The following is a 21848-nucleotide window of genomic DNA, read 5'->3' as shown; positions in this document are numbered from 1 at the left end:
CATTCTTCAGTCCCGAAGGTCTGTCATCTTGGATTGCTTACTGACTGGCTGTGTGACCTCAGGGAGACCAGCAGCATAACTGGGCCTGGATTATTTGAGATTTAAATGAGGAGAATGAAATAAATAGTATCTCAGGGCCTTTCTAGCTCTAGAATTCTCTTCACTATCATCATTTGGTATTCTATAATGGCAGTTTCGTTCATTCTTTCTTGAATACATTCTACATCTAATATAAAGATAAATATCTCACTTATTTGTGAAGGTTTTGGTACAGGGAATCTTTCAGCTATCGCAACTAACCAACCTATGTAATCCACTCCATCCCTGGCCCTTTGCTTTGCTTGATTTTTCTTTATATGCCTTATCATTATATCATATATGTTTATGCTTTGGCTATTCAGCAAATGTCAGATTCTTTTTGTCTCTGGTAGTTAGAAGTAGAGAGTGAGGGGGTGGGGAATACATGCTTCCTGCTCCCACAACCTTGCCACCAGGCAATATATTACAATGGAAGCAAATCCTGCCAAATGTACAGGCACAAAAACAGTCATAAATTCTGTTTTTGAGTTCCAAGGAAGTCCATCTCGCTGTCCTTGGGTACTGAGCAAGCCCTCTCATGAAAGGGCCATGTGCTGATATGCTGACAGCAGGGCCACCAGACTTGTGAGCCAGCCAAACAAGGGAATCCCCCTTTAATTGAGAGGTGCAGGATAAGGGGGCTCTAGAATCTGGAGTCTAGACTAGGAGTAACATTTCACCAACTTGAGGGGGCGGGGCTTGGAGGACGCTTGTATGTTCATTAGGCTAAGGGCAGAACACTCTTTCCAATCGTTGCTTATACAGAACAGCAGCACTCACATCGCCAGTGAAAAAAATCGTCTCCATTGTTATTAACAAACCTTCTCATGCAGATTTATAAAATGATCTTTAAAGCATTAAGTAACCATCTCTGGCCTGTTGATTCTTGATTCATGTGCTTTAAATTATATGGGTATGCGGCCGGGCGCGGTGGCTCACGCCTATAATCCCAACACTTTGGGAGGCTGAGGCAGGCAGATCATGAGGTCAGGAGATCAAGATCATCCTGGCTAACACGGTGAAATCCTGTCTCTACTAAAAATACAAAAAATTAGCCGGGCATGGTGGCAGGCGCCTGTAGTCCCAGCTACTTGGGAGGCTGAGGCAGGAGAATGGTGTGAACCCAGGAGGCGGAGCTTGCAGTGAGCCAAGATCGCACCACTACACTCCAGCCTGGGCGACAGAGCGAGACTTTGTCTCAAAAAATAAATAAATAAATGAATAAAAAATAAATAAATAAATTATATGGGTATGCATTAGAGATAATTTCTCTATCATATTGTTTATACTGAAGTACTTAAAGCAAATTATCACCCAGACCTTATGATGAGAGGATGTTAGGTTGCATGTTTACTTGTTTAGCTCACTAGAATGTTAGCTCCTTGAGGGCAGGACACTGTCTTCCTTACTTACTGCCATAACTCTTGGTGAATGAATGAATGAATGAAATATGCATTTGAAAATTAATTTGGGCCAGGCATAGTGGCTCACACCTATAATCCCAGCACTTTGGGAGGCTGAGGTGGGCGGATCACGAGGTCAAGAGATCGAGACCATCCTGACTAACACGGTGAAACTCTGTCTCTACTAAATATACAAAAAAATTAGCCAGGCATGGTGGCAGGCACTTGTAGTCCCAGCTACTTGGGAGGCTGAGGCAGGAGAATAGCACAAACCTGGGAGGCGGAGCTTGTAGTGAGCAGAGATTGCGCCACTGTACTCCAGCCTGGGCGACGCAGAGAGACTCTGTCTCAAAAAAGAGGAGAGGAGAGGAGAGGAGAGGGGAGGGGAGGGGAGGAAAGGAGAGGAAAGGGGAGGGGAGGGGAGGAGAGGAAAGGAGAGGAGAGGAGAGGAAAGGAGAGTTAATTTGGCTATGGATGGTAGTTTTCCTCCCGGTATGGGGTCCAGCCTTCCCACTCTCCAGTGTGAGAATTTAGAACAGTGTAAGGGAGGGAGCACTGGTCTTTAGTCCTCTCTCTCTTGTCCTTTGGGTCCCTCTCCACATCTTCCATCACAGCCTGAGACCTCCTGATCCTTCAGCTGTCAGCTCCCCATTCCTCATAAAGCATTGCCTATCAGAGATCCACCTCCTCCTCTCCCTCTACTTCATCAACAGAGTGGAGGAAAGCACTGATCTAGGAGTCACTGAATTCAGGTGCAGTCACTGCCAGAAAAATAGCTAGATAATTTGGAAAAGCTCTTTCACCCTTCTGAGCCTTGGTTTCCTCATCTGTGCAGTGGAGGGTAGGTCGGGCACTATGCTGGAAATTTTAAATGATCTCAACTTACTTAATTTTCATCCCAATCCTGTAAGAGTAGGTATTCTTACCCCATGTTCAGGTGTGGAAAATGCGGCACAGAGAGGGGAAGTAACTTGTCCCGGATCACTTAGCCTCAAACCCAGATGTCTGACTCAGTGGTGCTGCTCCCAGCACAGACATGTCTACCTCCCCTCCCAGTAGGCGTGGGAATCTATTTTTAAGCAGCTCACCTGGCTGTTGGGATGCACAGCCATGTTCATGACCTTGGCCATAGATGAACTCCAAGGTGTGCTCAGTCATTCTATCATTATTTACCCTGGCCCAGGCCCTCACTCCCTAGCTAGATTAATCAGATAAACAAGACATAAAGGCTCCCGTTATTACCTTCCCAGAATATCTGATTTCGACAGGAATAAGCAGTTGAAAGCCCCTTGATGGTGGTGGAGATGGGAGGGAGATAAAGGGCTACTTGGGGCCCAAGGATTCCTCTCAGCCCACAACTTGTAGGTGAGTCCTTCTCCACTTGGGTGTAAGGAAGGCCCTGCTCGAAGGGGTGCAGGATGCCGCCTTGCCCTCCTTAAGGAGCATAACCAGGCACACGAATGCGCACGTGCACACACACACACACACACACACACACAATACATACTAGGGTAAGACAGATTTTTCTCTTTCTTTGAAGATTAGAAAACAATTGAATTCAGTATTTTCTGACTTAAGAATATGAAATTCATTTTTTTTCCTCTGGAAAAAAACAATATGATAGTCTGGCATCAGAAAAACAAATATTACCCAACTAATTTCCATTAAAATGTCTATTACAAAAGTCTACTTCCAACATATTTGGAAGATCTCAGGAAATTTGTTAGCTCAGGCTTTCATTTAATAAGTGTCATAGGCATCTGTTCTGGTCCTGAGAAGAGGTGGTGCTGAGTGACTACAAAGGCTATCTGGCTGCACTCCCCCAGAGGTGACCAGGACCTAAACAAGGCTAATTCTGGACAAGGAGATGTGCAAGATTGGTATAAACCAGCCCTTGGAGGGGAGTGGGAAGGGTAGCGTGGAGGCAATCAAGTTGAGGCAACTGAGTAAGAGTTGGAAGAGAAGGAAACAATTCAGTTTAGGTGAGAAGCTGCCTCTGGTGAAATGAATTAAGCTCTGTGCTATGAGAAGCAGAGTAAACAGGGGAATTTAATAAAAGCCTAAGCAGGAAGGGAGAAGAAAAAGGGGATGGGAGGCCTTTGGGTTGGGTGCCTCTCTCTCTCCTCTCCAGTGTGCAAAACTTACTTTGCTGGCCTCAGTATCTCCTGCATCACATCATAAACACTTTCCTTTGGATGTTTTATGCTGCTTGATATTCCCTAATGAACACACACAAAGGAAGCAGGTCGTATATGTGAAGGTGTTAATTGCAGTATCATTTATGTTACCCCAAATTTGGAAAGCTCCCATTAGCCAATGGCATGTTTACAAGAATAATGTTCCATGCTAAATAAATCATTTCATTTTAAACAAAACACCAACATGAGAAAACAGTAATATGAATGGGAAAAAAAGCAGAAAGCAAAATTGTCTAAATCCTCTGATTTCCTGTGATTTATATGATTGGAAGTACACTAAAGGGAATTCAGAAATGAAAACCATTTGTGAGAAGGGTGGAGTAGATGTTTTGCTTTTATAATTTCCTTTGTATATGAAACCCACATCAATTCAAAGAATGCAGACATCCCTGGGAAGACAGCAGGATTCTCAACCCTGGATACACATTCGTGTCACATGGAGCTTCTAGAAAATACTAATGCTTGGGCCCAGTAGAGCAATAAATTCAGAATCTCTGTGCATGTGGCCCTAGGCATCAGTATTGAAAACATCGCTATGGTTTGAAAGCTCCTCCAGGTGATTCTTATGCACCTAGGCTTAAGCATCATTAGGCAAGGGCATGGTTATACGTGTCCATGCACTTTGGTTCAATCAGATTGCTATCCTAATCCCAAGTTGAAAACAACTGCTTGGGAGTAGGAAATTTATGTAGGGACTGGAGGGATATAAGCCATTTAGCCCTCAAGAAGCCTTTAGGGGTGTGTCTAAGGCAAACCTGAGTGGGTACCATGAGGGAAGTTAGGGAGATGTGAGAGTACTGGGAGAGAGAGAACACCCCTATCCACATGCCATCCTACTCCTGGCAAGCTCCTACTATTCCTTTAAGCCCAATCCGAGTCTTGTCCACTCACCCTGAGCAGCCTTCCTTCAACTGCCACTACCCTCAGCTCGATATCACTTTCTATTCTCCTGCTCCCATAATACTTTGTGGGTATCTTTAACATTGCACTTAGCACGTATGTTACCATGATCTCGTCTCACCCATCTTAGCGCAAATGGAGGTTTCATCTTATTAATTTTGGGGTCTCTGGAGCTTAGTGCAGCGTTTGACACTTAGCAGATATTTAATGATTATATGAATATGAAAAAATGCAGAGAAGAATATGTAAATTAGGAGTGTATTAAGGGCAAATCTGCTTATTAGACAAATATTTAAGGGTTTCTTGTACTCTTAGCATTGTGGTGTGATAGCTTAGATGGATTCAGTGTTACAAAAGTTCTTTTAGGATAACCTGATGACCTAGCCATCATTTTTAATATTTTTTCTCTAAGATAAATGAATTTCATTGTGTATTTCAAATAACCAACTTCCAGATGAATCTTCAGATCACAATGTCCTCTTGATTTAAGGACTGCCTGTACTTTTCAAAATGTCCCATGCTGAGTCTTGAGTATCCCTCTTGTAACTTCTACCAATTATTTAACTGAGTTGTCCAGAAAAAGCTTATTTCCAAAAATTTAGACTAGATAAAAAGAACCACCCCCCACACACACTTTTACCCTATAACAGGTAAATTTTTTTTTTTTTTTTTTTTTTTTTTTTTTTTTTTTTTTTTGAGACCTTGTCTCGCTCTGTCGCCCAGGCTGGAGTGCAGTGGCCAGATCTCAGCTCACTGCAAGCTCCGCCTCCCGGGTTTACACCATTCTCCTGCCTCAGCCTCTGGAGTAGCTGGGACTACAGGCGCCCGCCACCTCGCCCGGCTAGTTTTTTGTATTTTTTAATAAAGACGGGGTTTCACCGTGTTAGCCAGGATGGTCTCTATCTCCTGACCTCGTGATCTGCCTGTCTCGGCCTCCCAAAGTGCTGGGATTACAGGCTTGAGCCACCGCGCCCGGCCATAAAAGGTGAATTCTATGAGCTAAATCTGGATCTACACCATTTCAGTCCTTTTCAAAATGTATACTTAGGCCAGGTGCTGTGGCTCATGCCTGTAATCCCAACACTTTGGGAGGCTAAGGTGGGAGAATCACTTGAACCCAGGAGTTGGAAACCAACCTGGGAAACATATTGGGTACTCCATCTCTACAAAAAATGAAAAAAACTATTTGAGCTTGCTGGCACACACCTGTGGTCCTAGCTACTCGGGAGGCTGAGGAGGGAGGATCACTTGGGGAAGGTTGAGGCTGCAGTGAGCTATGATTGCACCACTGCACTCCAGCCTGGGCAACAGAGCAAGGCCCTGTTTCAAAAATGTGGCACTTAATTGTTCTTTTCTAATAATCTCATCAGTTGGTGGGGTAGATATTCAGCCAGTGTTTAAACAATGGCTAATAGTCACATGGTGCCGACCACATGCCAGGCACTGCCCTAAGTGCCACCATTTTTCAATGCCCTTTTCTTCTTCCTAGGAGCCTCAAAAAAAAAAAAAAAATACATCTGGCCCTGCACTAAAGACAGAAAAATCCACAAAGATGCTGGATGTGATGACAAAAATTATCCTCATTTTATCCAGAATGGAGCCAGTAGTTTTCTTTTCCCCACCACCAATTAAAACATAAAATGGGTCAGATGTGGTGGCTCACACTTGTAATCCCAGCACTTTAGGAGGCCGAGGAGGGCAGATCATGAGGTCAGGAGTTCGAGACCAGCCTGGCCAACATGGTGAAACCCTGTCTCTACTAAAAACACAAAAATTAGTCAGGCATGGTGGTGCGCACCCGTAATCTCAGCTACTTGGGAGGCTGAGGCAGGAGAATCATTTGAACCTGGAAGGCAGTGAGCCAAGATCATGCCACTGCATGTCAGCCTGGGCAATAGAGTGAGACTCCATCTCAAAAAGAAAGAAAGATAAAAACAGCATGAAACAATATAAATAAACTAGAACACAATAAATCATGAAGGCCCCAGAGAAGGAGCCACTGTCCAGCTGCAGAGGTGGCTACATCCCCATCAGCTGAGTCTACGTGCTGCTGCCAACCAGTTCTATATACCAGCACATGTGTCTCAGACCAAGGAAGTTTATGATGCAGGGAGGAGAGCCACCTTAATGGAATGAGCAGCAAGGCAGCTGCAGTCACAGGGTACTTTTAGGGAAAATAATTTATATTTTAAAATTTTAAATAAGTAGATTGAGTACAAATTGAGAGCAAAGGCTTCTGGCTGAAGAGATGAGGAGCAAAGGATGGAGCAATAGAATGACACTAGATCATTTCATTCTTTCCCTTCAGTGCTTGTTGTTTAAGAGAAGGCATGAAAACATATTTGATCTGAAAAATAGTGCATTAGCTCATTCTACAGCTGAGAAGTCAGCAAGTCTGGGTTCTGCAAGCTCTGAGCTCCCCACCCTCAAAGGACTTTATGAGCACAAGGTGACTCTTACTTTGGGTGTCTGCAGAAGCAATACCGTTTCCTTTAAGTAAGAACAGAAAGTAAATGAACTAAAAGCCTGTTTATTTTGTAAACAGATAACCCCAAGGGAGAGTCACTTTATGAATTGTTTTCTAATATAGCTGTGTTTCTGTTGCATTGAAAAATCATGCCCAGCTGGGTGTGGTGGCTCATGCCTGTAATCCCAGCCCTTTGGGAGGCTGAAGCAGGCAGATTACTTGGGCTCAGGAGTTCGAGAACAGCCTGGGCAACATGGTGAAACTACCATCTCTACAAAAAATTGCCTGGGTGTGGCAGTGCAAGCTTTTAGTCCCAGCTACCAAGAGGCTGAGGTGGGAAAATCACCTAAGCCCAGGAAGTCGAGGCTGCAGTGAGCCATGATTGCGCCACTGCACTCCAGCCTGGGCGACAGAGCGAGACTCCGTCTCAGAAAAATAAAAAAGAAAGAAAAAAGGAAAAATTACACCCTTCAGCTGCAAATATTTGAAAGAAGAATTTACTTTTCCAAGGAAAGGGTAGTCACGTTTTCTTGAATGCCAACACTAATTTACGGAGGCTGTGTGCTTTGCATCCACACCAGATTTTCATCTAAAGAACTGCCTTTGCTTGGTAATGAAAACGGAGATTCTTAAAACGTAAGGAGTTGATCGTCCTTTTCAAAACCCTCAAATACCAGATGCTCCAAACGCATCTGCCTTTAGTCTGCCCAGGAATCTCAGGAAGTCATCCATTCCTCGAGTACAGTTTCAGTGATACAAGGAGATAGCTGCCCACATTTTATACCCTATTCTGGGTTATACCAGAGGTTCGTCACTTGGGACAATATGGTTATTTTAACCTAGATGTAAATCCTATCTGGGTCATTCTGCAGTTTCAGCATTGAAGCATTGAGAGACTTCTTCATGACAGAAAAATGGTTTCCTTTTTCTTATCAGCAACATACACACAGGCCATTTTCCCCAGAAGAATACAGCTTATCTTACTGCTACAAAATGTATCTGGTCGTTTATGACACTAGAATCTAGAAACTAAAATGTTAGTTTAATGAAGTGAAAAGCCAGGTGCGGTGGCTCATACCTGTAATCCCAGCACTTTGGGAGGCTGAGGTGGGAGGATTGCTTAAGCCCAGGAGTTCAACACCAGCCTGGGCAACATAGCAAGAGCCTTGTCTTCTTTTTTTTTTTTTTTTTTTTTTTTTGAGTGAAAGAAGTCAGTCTTTAAAAAGCTACCTACTGTGAGGTTTCAACTCTATGACATTCTGGAAAAGGCAAAACTATAGAAACAGTAAAAAGGTCGGTGATTGTTCAGGGTTGGGGGAGAGAGGAATGAATAGATGGAGCATAGGACTTCTGGGGCAGTAAAGCTATTCTACATGATACTGTAATAATGGATACATGCATTATACATGTGTCAAAATCCATAGAATGTACAACACCAAGAGTGAGCCCTAATGTAAATTGAACTGTGGCTAATAACAACGTATCAATATTGGCTCAGCAGTTGTAACAAATGTACCATACCAAAGCAAGAAGTTAATAGGGGAAACTGAGGGTATAAGAGAACTCTACTTTTTGTTCACTTTTTTTCTTATAAACCTAAAGCTGTTCAAAAGCATCTATTTGTTTTTCTAAAAAATAGCAAAAAGATAGTCATGGAGGTGGGTGAGGTGGTGATGGGGTCATTCTAGTATACTTAAGTCTTCTTTGGTACCCAACAGATAGGCTCAAGTAATTTCATTTGAAAGTAGTTATCAGTATATTAAATCTCCTTATGTTTTTAGTGGTTGTTGCCATTACTAGTCTCTTGCTTTAAAAAAGAAGAGGAAGAATACGAAATTAGCTTTCCCTCTTCTCAAGAAGTTTGTTTCTTTCAGTCAGAGATTCCATCACACTCTTCCCATATTCCAAACAGTTGGCAACTTTGCCTCACTTCAGGAGTTTGCATACTCTACTTTCTAGGTGTCTTAGCCAAAAAGAAAATCAGTGCCTGCTGCCCTTTATTAGGTGTGATCTAAACCACAAAATCACTGGCTGTGCACTAACTCACAGACTGGATTTGTGCAGCTCAGGGAGGAGCGTTTATTCCTTTCCCATGGTGCAGAAAGGAGGATGGTTGGATAATAACCACAATAAATATCTCGGTTATGAAGAGTACACACATTGTGGAAACTATCATTAGGTACAGTACAAGTAGTGATGAGTAGTTATGACTTGTCAAAGAAAAACCCACACTTACAAATTTATAAATCAATCCAAGAAAGATGTGTACTAAGTGCTGCATTTTGCAGCTTATAAGATGAGTTTCCCTCTTAGGATAAAAAAAAAAAAAGGTATCCAAAAATTGCCCTGTATTCAATGTGCCTTTAATTCAGTGACGGCCAAAAAACAGTAAACTAGCATAAAGTCAGAAGGAAATTCATACTCCCTCATGATGTCAGTGGTATATGCAGGCTCATGAACAAAATTAAGTTTCAGCTGGAAATGGTGGCTCACACCTGTAATCCCAGCACTTTGGGAGGCCAAGGCAGGAGGATCACTTGAGTCCAGGAGTTTGAGACCATCCTGGGCAACATGATGAAACCCCATCTCTACAAAAAAAATACAATAATTAGCTGGGCATGGTGGTGCATGTCTCTAGTCCAAACTATTCAGGAGGCTCAGGTGGAAGGATCCCTTGAGCCCAGTAGATTGAGGCTGCAGTGAGCCAAGATTCCACCACTACACTCCAGCCTGGGTGACATGGGTGAGACCCTATCTCAAAAATAATAATAATAATTTTTCTGCCTAGAAGATCACTTGTTCATGTGTACTAAAGATAACAAAATTTTTCTTTTTTAAAAAATGTCTTAAGTGGGATGTGTCTTACTTATGTACCTGCATATCTTAAAGAGAGTGAACAAGATCTTCCTAGGCCCACAGTTGATTCTCTTCTGTCATATTTTCTTGGACTTCATTTCCCAAATGTTACATCAGCTCATTGGTGTGCTCCCCCGCTCAGTATTCAGTTTCTGCCTGCTACCAAAAATACTTGGCAAGATAGCACAGTATTTCACCTCCATAGTATCTGAAAGACAACGGATATAACCTCATCGTTCCTAATTTTCTGAGAAAATTGTGTGGGCTCTTCTTATTTAAGACCTAGCACGTTAATTAATAAAAGAAAATAGGAAGCTGGTAAGCAACTTCAGCAAAGTCTCAGGATACAAAATCAATGTGCAAAAATCAGAAACATTCCTTTACACCAACAATAGACAAGTGAGAGCCAAATCATGAGTGAACTCCCATTCACAATTGCTACAAAGAGAATAAAATACCTGGAAAAACAACTTACAAGGGCTTTGAAGGAACTCTTCAAGGAGAACTACAAACCACTGCCTAAGGAAATAAGAGAGGATATAAACAAATGGCAAAACATTCCATATTCATGGATAGGAAGAATCAATATTGTAGAAATGGCCATACTGCCCAAAGTAATTTATAGATTCAATACTATTCCCATCAACTACCACTGACATTCTTCACGGAATTAGAAAAAGCTACTTTAAATTTCATATGGCATCAAAGAAGACCCCATATAGCCAAGACAATCCTAAGCAAAAAGAACAAAGCTGGAGGCATCATGTTACCTGACTTCAAACTATACTACAAGGCTACGGTAACCAAAACAGCATGGTACTGGTACCAAAACAGACATATAGACCAATGGAACAGAACAGAGACCTCAGAAATAACACCACACATCTACAACCCTCTGATCTTCAACAAACCTCACAAAAAGAAGCGATGGGGAAAAGATCTCCTATTCAATAGATGGTGCTGTGAAAACTGGCTAGCCATATTTAGAAAACTGAAACTGGATCCCTTCCTTACACTTTATACAAAAATTAACTCAAGATGGATTAAAGACTTAAATGTAAAACCTAAAACCATAAAAACCCTAGAAGAAAACCTAGGCAATACCATTCAGGACATAGGCATGGGCAAAGACTTCATGATGAAAACACCAAAAGCAATTGCAACAAAAGCCAAAATTCACAAATGGGATGTAATTAAACTAAAGAGCTTCTGCACAGCAAAAGAAACTATCAGAGTGAATAGGCAACCTATGGAATGGGAGAAAATTTTTGCAATCTACCCGTCTGACAAAGGTCTAATATCCAGAATTTATAAGGAATGTAAACAAATTTACCAGAAAAAAAACAAACAACTTCATCAAAAAGTGGGCAAAGGATATGAACAGATAATTCTCAAAAGAAGACATTTACATGGCCAACAAACATATGAAAAAAAGTTCAACATCACTGATCATAGAGAAATGCAAATCAAAACCACAATGAGATACTATCTCACGCCAGTCAGAATGGCTATTATTAAAAAGTCAAGAAACAATAGATGCTTGTGAGGCTGTGGAGAAATAGGAACACTTTTACACTGTTGGTTCGAATGTAAATTAGTTCAACCATTGTGGAAGACAGTATGGCGATTCCTCAAGGATCTAGAACCAGAAATACCATTTGACAGCAATCCCATTACTGGGTATGTACCCAAAGGAATATAAATCATTCTACTATAAAGACATATGCACATGTATGTTAATTGCTGCACTATTTACAATAGCAAAGACTTGGAACCAACCCAAATGCCTATCAATGATAGACTGGATAAAGAAAGCATGGTACATATACACCATGGAATACTATGCAGCCATAACAAAGGAATGAGATAATGTCCTTTGCAGGGACATGGATGAAGCTGGAAGCCGTTATCCTCAGCAAACTAATACAGAAACAGAAAACTAAACACCGATTGTTCTCGCTCATAAATGGGAGTTGAATAATGAGAACACATGGACACAGGGAGGGGAACAACACACACCAGGGCTTGTTTTGGGGGTGGGGGGCGAGGGGAGGGAGCTTAGATAATGGGTCAATAGGTGCAGCAAACCACTATGGCACACGTATATCTATGTAACAAACCTGCACATTCTGCACATGTATCTTGGAACTGAAAGTAAAATAGAAAATAAATAAATAAAAAATAAAACAGCATGAAAATAAATTAATTAAAGAAAATAGGGAGTAAAAAATCTAAATATATTGTTGCACTTACAACAGTTTTTTCCTCTTTATTTATTTAATAGAGGCAGGGTCTTGCTATGTTGCCCAGGCTGGCCTCAAACTCTCTGGGTTCAAGAAATCCTCCAGCCTCAGCCTCCCAAAGTTCTGGGATTACAGGTATAAGACATCATGCTCAGCCTGTCATACTTTTAACTTTGGAATGAAATTTAAATTTCCATTTAAACATAGATGTTTCGGCCAGGTGCGGTGGCTCAAGCCTGTAATCCCAGCACTTTGGGAGGCCGAGACGGGTGGATCACGAGGTCAGGAGATCGAGACCATCCTGGCTAACACGGTGAAACCTCGTCTCTACTAAAAAATACAAAAAACTAGCCGGGCGAGGTGGCGGGACGCCTGTAGTCCCAGCTACTCCAGAAGCTGAGGCAGGAGAATGGCGTAAACCCAGGAGGCGGAGCTTGCAGTGAGCTGAGATCCGGCCACTGCACTCCAGCCTGGGCGACAGAGCGAGACTCCGTCTCAAAAAAATAAAAATAAATAAATAAATAAATAAACATAGATGTTTCTGAAATCATGGGAATTTACAAAATAAAATAACAAGTCACTCTTGTAAAGAGATGAGAAACTGCTCAATTTTTCTATATCACCCTCTCCACCCTTTGCCTGGGATAAGAGGAGGTGGCCCAGCTTTTTCCACACTGAGCAGAGGTGACCTGCCTCTCTCTAAGGAACTGTGCTTTATGCCTGTTTTGTTCCTGAGAGAAGAGTTTGGATAGAGTAGAATTAAAGTTTGATTTAAGAGACCCTTCCTGAAGGGTATAGAGGCTCATGCCTGTAATCCCAGCACTTTGGGAGGCCAAGACAAGAGGATTGCTTAAGCCCAGGAGTGCAAGACCAGCCAGGGCAACATAGGGGGATTCCCCATCTCTAGAAAAATAAAAATAAAAATTAGCTGAGCATGGCAGTACACACTTGTAGTCCCAGGTAGCCACTCATGGAGGCTGAGGTGGGAGGATCACTTTAGCCTGCGAGGTGGAGGCTGCAGTGAGCTATCATTGTACCACTATACTCACCTGGGCAACATAGCAAGACCCTATCTCTACAAAAATAAAAATAAAAATTAGCTGTGTATGGTGGCACACATGTGTAGTCCTAGCTACTCAGGAGGCTGAGGTGGGAAGATTGCTTGAGCCCAAGAGTTTGAGGCTGCAGTGAACAATTACGACGCCACTGCACTCCAGCATGGGCAACAGAGCAAGACCTAATCTCTAAAAAAATGAAAAAGACCCCTCCTTCCAACAACGTTAAACCACTAGAGATGTTTCATACTCCGTACAATTTTTTCTCTCTTTCTGTTTACAATGCATTGGGACTTATAGGCAGAGTAGGAGTCAATAGGAGCTATGGTAAGAAAGTCAACAGAGGGCTGGAGGAACAATACCAACAGCTAGGATTCTCTACTCCCAGATTTGCTAACAAGAATTGATTTGCTCCCAATATACAACACAATCTGAGTGAAGATCATTGAAAATCTAGGATCTTTTGGTCTAAAGTTGGAATCATGGAAGGCATTTTCTCAACCTTGTTCATGTCTCTTTCCTTTGCAGGGCAACAGGCTTTGGCTTCTTAAATGCGCTATGCAAGGCAGCAGCCGTCTTGGGAAACTTAATATTCGGCTCTCTGGTCAGCATCACCAAATCAATCCCCATCCTGCTGGCTTCTACTGTGCTCGTGTGTGGAGGACTCGTTGGGCTGCGCCTGCCTGACACACGAACCCAGGTTCTGATGTAATGGGGGAAAAGCCATCCTTCCTGCGTTTCTTCCTCCTGCCCTGGGTCAATTCTCCTTCCTGACTCAAGGCTTCAGAGTTTTCCTATATAGAAAGGTGATCAAGTATCAGAACATAAACACTTGCTGTGACTTAAAATTTAGAAGCATATCATCTTGCCCCTTTGTGATTTTGCACAGGTTTTGTTTGTTTGTTTGTTTTGTTTTAATGCATTGTTATCTTTCCAAACTGTGATGCTACTGCCTCCCACAAATCAGTGGAAGCATTTCTAAAATGCCCTAGGCAGCCAGGCTTCCCTGGGGTTGTGCTTATTGAAAGTTTAGAAGCTAAGAAGACTGGGCTGGTGTAAGAAATAGATCCTGCTCCTAATTTAACATTAACAGGAAATATAACTCGGCACATTATTGCATTTGTGCTGAGAAGAGGGATTCTTTTTTTTTTTTTTTTTTTCTAACACAGTGATATTTCCTGTTTACTTAGAAAAGGACACCCAGTAATTCTCGCTGTTATAGCAGAGCCTTTCAAAGAAAACCATGTGGTGCCAAACAGGGCCAGGTGGGGCTCTTTGGGGCAAGACAATTAAGGTGACTCTGCTGACAAGAAAAATAAAAGCTCTGCAATTAGCAGCAAAAATCTGAGTGAGCTGCATAAGCAAGATTTTTGTCAGAAAGCCCAATTAAACCTCTGAAGAGTGTGAGGAAAAAGGACTGTAACAGTGTCTGTGATTGTTGCACGTGGTTCAGAATGTTTGAAAATCAGAGATCGGAGAGAGAGCTGCTGCCTCCATTTACCACTCCCACTCCTTCAGCTGCCCTTGGTCTTGCCAGACAGCAGCTTCAAGGAAAGAAAGCTGCTTCTTGAAAACTGTCTGCCTACCTGATTCTGCCACTTACCCACACTGTCTCTAGTCTAGAGATTGCCAGTGGATACCTAAATTGTAAATTGCAAATTAGGAAGAAATTCACACCTAGAGCCATTTGGAAATACAAAATGGTGCCTCTTTCTGGTACCTCTTTTCTGTGGGACTGGCCCACCAGGACCCCCACCTCACCTGCCCCACAGTTGACATTCAGCTCCCCAGCTGGCATCCCCAAAGAGGGTTTGTCCCTCTAGCTTCCCCAGGGCTGGCCCACTGCCCAATGCGCTCCTAGCTCGCTGTAAAATCACAGCCTGCCTGCACTCCTGAGGGGCCTTCTCACAGACAGACCATCTCCCTGTGGTTGTTTGGCTGCTCATTTTACCTCTGGAATCTGCCTGGGCTTGGAAGAAAGAGGTCAGCCAGGACATTCCCACGGGCCCGCTGTCAGCTACATGACCTTCTCGCCTCTCGGGCTCCCCTTCCCCCAGGCTCGTCCTTTTTACACATCTTCTTTGAAATCTGAACCTTCCTTGTAGACTTGCAGCCAATGACCAGAAGCCAGGAATAAATCTCATATTTAAACAATATTCCTTTTTTAACTGCCTCGTTAGAGGTTTATTCTTGTTACTTATTATAGGCATTTTCAGGCAAGCCATAGCTTGGGGCCCCCAGGAAGGGAAAGCTTTTGTTTCTACTAATCATTATATTCAGAGATGTCCTAACTCCCCTGAGGCCCCCCTGCCTCCCCCTCCCCTTCCTAATGATCCCTCATAGAGCTCAGACTAAGTGAAAAGCTTCTTTCATTAACATAAGCCATTAATCGACTTCCCCTTGAAGTAATTCAGGTCTGCAGAGGGGGGCAGACTGGTATTGGGGGCAGTGGGAAGAGGGTGGTTCCCTGGGGATCTGTGATCAGGGCTAGAACATCAGGAAAACCTGAACCAAAAACTGCAAAGGTGGCAGGAAGAAGAAAAATCACTGAAGGCTAGACAAGATGCATTTGAAAGATACCAACAGCGCAGGGAAAGAAACAACTTTCTCTCACCTCTGCCTCCCATCATTTTATTGGAGAACAAAGACAGCAGTCAAACAACCCAAGAAAGTACCCTGTATGTTTTTCTTCTTCCACATGTACTCGTTTTCCCACCTATCCATCCCTGATTTGTCTTCTTAAAAAAGATATTTGGGGACCTGAGCAGATCTTTTAGTTGAATGCAGCATGTGCAGAACTAACTGCAAAAGCCAGGAGTGCATCTCCATCAACCCATCAAAAGAAAAATAGAAATGCGTATGGACATCACTGTCTCTAGTCCTCTGTGATAGTTCACTTTGCTTACTAGACTACCTTTACTTTTTAAAATGTCTCTAATGTCTGCTCTGGGGTCTAAATGCATAAAACATCTTCCAAGCTGCAGAGCACAGTTTTTCAGAATTTTATTTGAACACTGGGTTGAGTCAGCATAGGTTAAACCAGCAAAATGAGACCTCCCATCCGTGTCCCCTGCAGAAGGACTGTTCTTGGTCTACTTGTTACCTAATCCAAGCATCCTTGGTGGCCTAAGAGGGATATTTTCTAATCTCCTGGACAGTCTGTGGTCACAAACCTTCTTGGTCACCACCTCTCCCACCTTTTATGCACTCTTCCCTGCCTCCTTGAGATTGTTCATCACCTTGATTTTCTAAGAGAGCTCAAATCATTTCTGAAGTATGTGGTGTGGTCTGTCTAGCTTGCTCTGGATTTAGCTGGAGATTAAGAAACAGCCAGGATATTAAACAGAAAGTCTCAGCTGTATCAATGTAGCAGGCTGCTGGCACCGAAACCTGCAACTGACATCTCATTTCATCTACAGTAGAAGGAAAATGAAAATTTCCACAAAAATGAAAGCCGAGGAAATAGTCCACTTGCTCCTATATTTTTACCACCTTTTCTAACTAAAATTTCCCTATTGCTCTTTGGAATCAACCCAGAATGCTCCCAAGTCCCATTATTATCACAGAATCTTCTCAGTAGGGAAAATCAAACAACTGCTTCAAAGTGTCCATTCTGTATGTACCACATTCTATCCCAGGTATTGGGTCTTAAGGCACCCAACTGACATTCAGTCCTGCTGCCTGAATCATCTCACACCAGAGTACAAACCTGGGAGACGCGCTAGGTGGGTCCTAGCCTGACCTTCACCACTGAGCAGTACAGGGACCCAGAACTTGCTGGGGAGACTGTAAGTCCTTGAATATCTCTGGTTCTCACTTTCCCCATACACAAAGTAAAGGATTGGGACTAGTGTGGTCTCCACTCTCCAGCATTCTAGAAGACAGTAATGAAAATAACTTCATTTTATCTGCCTTCTTATACTAAACTCATTTTTTTTTTTTTTTTTTATGGAGTTTCACTCTGTTGCCCAGGCTGGAGTGCAGTGGTAGGACCTCGGTTCACTGCAACCTCTGCCTCCCAGGTTCAAGCAATTCTCCCACCTCAGCCTCCCAAGTCGCTGGGACCATATGCATGCGCCACCACGCCCAGCTAATTTTTGTATGTTTTAGTAGAGATGGGGTTTCACCATGTTGGTCAGGCTGGTCTCGAACTCCTGACCTCAAGTGATCGGCCTGCCTCAGCCTCCCAAAGTGCTGGGATTACAGTCATGAGCCACTGGCGGCCTCAACTCATTTTTACAAGCACTAAATAGGTTTAGTTTATAAACCAAAAAATTAGGAAATAGACAAGCATTAAAAGAGTGTAGGAAGTTGTTTGGGAAGCCGGCGTGGAATAGACCAGAAAGCACAGTCCCCATGCTGTCTGCCCTGCCAGCATCTCAGCATCCTGAGTTCTCTGTTCACTGCAGGTTTGACAGTTACCATTGCCCAGCCAGGAAAGGGCCCCGCGCTGCCAGATAAACACACTTAGGTTAGAAGACTATAATTGCAATATTACCTGACAGCTTTCCTGACTGTTTATTCCATTATTTTCTTGAAATATGGCCTTAAGTATTATACGTAGGCTTTCAGAAACAGTTTTTCAGTGATTTTACCTATATTGGCAAATAGACGAATCTCACCAAATCAGAGTTCAGGTTTTCACCAAAAACTGCTTAGCTGTCTTTCAAGATACCTTAAGAGATCAAAGGGGAGGTGGGAAAAGAAATGTAGTGACAGAAGGGAGAGTTCAAGATACTATTAATAAGGTTCCAACAAAGAGATTAGGACACAGCGGAGACTTTCTAAATGCCGGGATCATTTCCAGAGCAGTCCAGGGGAATACTTTCTGATTCCCTCTGCCAATCAAAAGAGATAGAATATGATATTCTCTAGTTTTTTTTCTGTTTGATGTCAAAATGGCCTTTACCTGTTTCTTCAATAATACACCTTATCTGTTCAAGCACTAAAGGCTCTGGAACCAGGAATGTCTGAATTTGGCCTTCACCTGGTACCATAGAGAGATAACTGACATATTGGTGTTAAGGGGGCATATTGGCTATATATTAGGTTTTCTTTAATCCTCACATCGTGCCAAACTTTGTCCAGTTACTAAACCTAAAAACACCAGTCATATTGCAACAGCAGAAAGAAATCTGCACAGTGGGAAACTCCGAAGTGGACTATACGTTTCTTACAGTTTTTGTTTCTGCTCAGCAAAGTATGTGTTTTAAGTAAAGCTTCTCTTGTAATCTGTGATGTAGACAAAAAAAAAAAAAAAAGAAAGAAAAAAAACCTGTTAATATATCCAGGATGTATTGCGTGTCCCTTCATTGTTTCAGGTATGGCATAACAGTTCTCTGTGTGATGTTCTTTTGCTTTAAATGTTGATCATTCCTCTTGTCACCTGTCTCTCACCAACCAGTCACAGAGCCATTGCCAAGGCTCCCTTCAGTTTTTCTTAAACAATACCTAAACGCAGTTTTCTAATCCCAGGATTTTGAGTTACAAGAATACAGTTTATGGGTCTGTTTCAGCTCTTACTTAAGGTTAGCATGGTTGGGCAGGGAAAGAGCTGAGCCGAGTCTTCACTGATCTCTTGTCATTTCATATGATTATCCAGTAGATGCTTATTGAGCACCTCCCATGTGATAGGTATGAGACACTGTGCTGTGTGCAATAATTACGCCTTTGGAGGACTTAAATGAGGGCAAGGAAAACAGAATGAGAGAAAACACCCTCACACTGACCCCCGTTACATATTAACTCTCCCCAACACCCCCCCCCCCCCGACCACATAAATACAAAGTGTTATTTTTCCACGTTTGAAATAAATAATAGCCTTCAGCAGGCAGTGCAGGAACTATTTGGTCATTGGAGTTACCTTTAATGAGAGGAGAATGCTCCTTGATTACCTGGGTTTTGTTGGAGAGACTATTAACTAGTTCTTGGAAAATGAGAAAAATGAAACCACACATAAGCTGTTCCCTTAAATGATCTCAGCAGGATATTGCACTAAGATATTATTCAAGGAAAAGAATCAGGAGCAGAGATAGCCCCATCTTTCTAGAGCATTTTTCTTTTTCTTTTTCTTTTTTTGGGCGGGGGTGGTGGTGGACAGAGTCTTGCTCTGTTACCTAGGCTGGAGTGCAGTGGTGTGATCTCGGCTCAATGCAACTTCTGCCTCCCAGGTTCAAGCAATTCTCCTGCCTCAGCCTCCCAAGTAGCTGGGATTACAGGTGCACGCCACTATATCCGGCTAATTTTTTGTATTTTTAGTAGAGATGGGGTTTCACCTTGTTGGCCAGCCTGGTCTCCAACTCCTGACCTCAAGTGATCTACCCACCTTGGCTTCCCAAAGTGCCGGGATTACAGGCGTGAGCCACTGCGCCCGGCCTACAGTCCCGCTTTATTCGGAGATTTTCTTTTCATGGCGTGAAACCAGAGACAAGAGCTAGGGAGTCTGTTCCCCAGAGAATAGCGTTGGGGTTTTCTCTTCAGAGCCAAGTCAGCAAAGCCTGCAGCTGCTGCCACTCCCCTGGCCTGCGCCTCCCAGGGTGTTTCCTTTCTGATTTTGAAGATTTGTGGGTGAGTCAACTATCTTTACAGATATCCTAAAGCAGCTTCCCTCCTCTCTACCCTCAGCAGATAAGCCATCCAGAAAACAGGTTCTGACAGCCAGTAGCGGGGACATTTTCGGGTTTCAGTTTAAAACTGGTGCATGTTGTTGCAAGTGTCTTGAAGTTGCAAAGGATGTTTGGGGTTCTGGGGCCTGCAGGGGGCAGAGCAGAAAGAGGGTAGTTGTCAGTGACCCTCTACCCACCTCTGAGAGCCCCATTGCCACTTTTCCCCACCAGTTCTCTCCTTACCTCCTCAGGGCAGTGCCCACTCATTTCCTTTATTTCCCTTTTGTTTTTTGTGTTTTTGTTTGTTTGTTTCCTTTTCTCCTCTGGTCGACAACCTCTTAATTCCAGCAGTATACAAAAGCAAGGTCGGCCGGGTGCGGTGGCTCATGCCTGTAATTCCAGCACTTTGGGAGGCCGAGGCGGGTGGATCACGAGGTCAGGAGATCGAGACCATCCTGGCTAACACAGTGAAACCCCGTCTCTACTAAAAATACAAAAAATTATACAAAAAATTAGCCGGGCGCGGTGGCGGGCGCCTGTAGTCCCAGCTACTCGGGAGGCTGAGGCAGGAGAATGGCGGGAACTCGGGAGGCGGAGCTTGCAGTGAGCCGAGATCATGCTACTGCACTCCAGCCTGGGTGACAGAGCGAGACTCTGTCTCAAAAAAAAATAAATAAATAAATAATAAAAAAATAAAAAAAATTTTAAAAATTAAAAAAACAAAAGCAAGGCCAAGCTTTCCTGGGGCACTCGGGATGAAAGGTCCATCCATGCCTGTTGTGGAGGCGCAGAAGATGGAGAAAGTAGAGAACAGGAGTGGGTGCAGGGGAAGTGTGAATGTGAGGCTGCTGGCTTTTGGCACAGCTCCCTGTGTGGGGCTAGATTTCCAACTGCTTTTCAGTGCTTGTGCCCTGATAGGATGGGCACAGCTGGCATGGAATCAAGGCGGCCCGTATCCAGAGCAGAAGTCTGAGAGCTCAGCATTCGACCCCTGAAAGACCAGGAGGTTCCCACCTGGGTTCTCGAGATTCATTGACTAGTGGAGGTAGATGGTACTCTCCATGTTTGCACAAGGTCCCCCACTTGGTGCTGAAGGCTAGGTGCCTTCTAGTCAGGTCGGAATTCTGAAATTGCAGAGGTTGCCCACTCTCTGCCTACTCTACCACGTTCATGCTCCCCTTAGATCCAAAAGTGTCCAGGACTAGGAACAGAAAGCAGCTTTCAGCCCTTCATTCAGACTCAGTGGGTAATCTACCCCAGCAGCAGGGGTGCAAAGTCCAGAACAGCTTTGTAGTGCCTGGGGTGTGACCAGGCAGCCTACTCACAGGGGCTGGAGTATCTAAAGCTACTGATGAGCTGGAACAGCTTTGAACCAGTTCATCAGAACTGATGGTTAAAGTTTCAGGACTTTTGAGAGTCAGTTGAGAAACATAGCTATTACTAAAAAATTAAATAAGATTAGATAAATGATAGCTAAAAACAAGGCAATATAGATTCAAAGCTCATCACTTTCTACTTATTTTACTACATTTTACCATTATCTGTGCCCATGAGGTAATATATGCCTATTATGTCTGTACGGTAGAAATACTATACACAGGTATAGTACAACACACAACTTCCCAAGTCAATTTCTAAGCATGAATTGACCCTTCAAAAAATAAGCACTTTTTTAATGTCCTTAGGTATAGAGAAAACCAGTTTCTCCAATTCAAGCTTATTTGAATTGTTTCTGTATACTTGATAGTATATTTGTAGTTTAAGATCATCTATAGTGGTGGTATTTACACCATGGAAAGCAACAAAGCCATGCAAATCTGACTCCTCCTAACCCCCAAGACAGTTGTGAAACATTTACCAGCATACCACCATCTCAAGCCCTAAAGAATGCTTGGCCTCCCACCGCATAGACCCAGGCCACACCACATTGAGTTTCATAGGTTTATGGGTCAGCATTGCCCCTAAGTCCAAGGAAGGGGAAAGACTTAGCAAGCTGAACCTCATATGATTCACAAAGGGCTTCTTTCTTCATTTGTATTGACT

At 43.1% G+C, this 21848-nt stretch overlaps 1 protein-coding gene across 2 annotated transcripts in view; it reads left to right on the top strand.

Annotated features, from left to right (window-relative positions):
- Positions 1-21848, top strand: part of SV2C (synaptic vesicle glycoprotein 2C) — a 276999-nt gene that overhangs the window by 235102 nt on the left and 20049 nt on the right. The window contains exon 12 of one of the 2 annotated variants that reach the window (XM_030927481.1): positions 13729-13955. The exons of the other annotated variant lie outside the window; for it this stretch is intronic. Within the exon in view, the coding sequence (XP_030783341.1) occupies positions 13729-13912 (184 nt within the window). The 3' untranslated portion in view covers positions 13913-13955. Of the gene's footprint in view, positions 1-13728; positions 13956-21848 lie in introns of those variants that run through there. 2 annotated transcript variants of the gene reach the window in all.

Source organism: Rhinopithecus roxellana, chromosome 3, assembly GCF_007565055.1.
Source record: "Rhinopithecus roxellana isolate Shanxi Qingling chromosome 3, ASM756505v1, whole genome shotgun sequence".
NCBI classification, from domain to species: domain Eukaryota; kingdom Metazoa; phylum Chordata; class Mammalia; order Primates; family Cercopithecidae; genus Rhinopithecus; species Rhinopithecus roxellana.
This window is presented reverse-complemented; position numbering and strand designations above follow the sequence as displayed.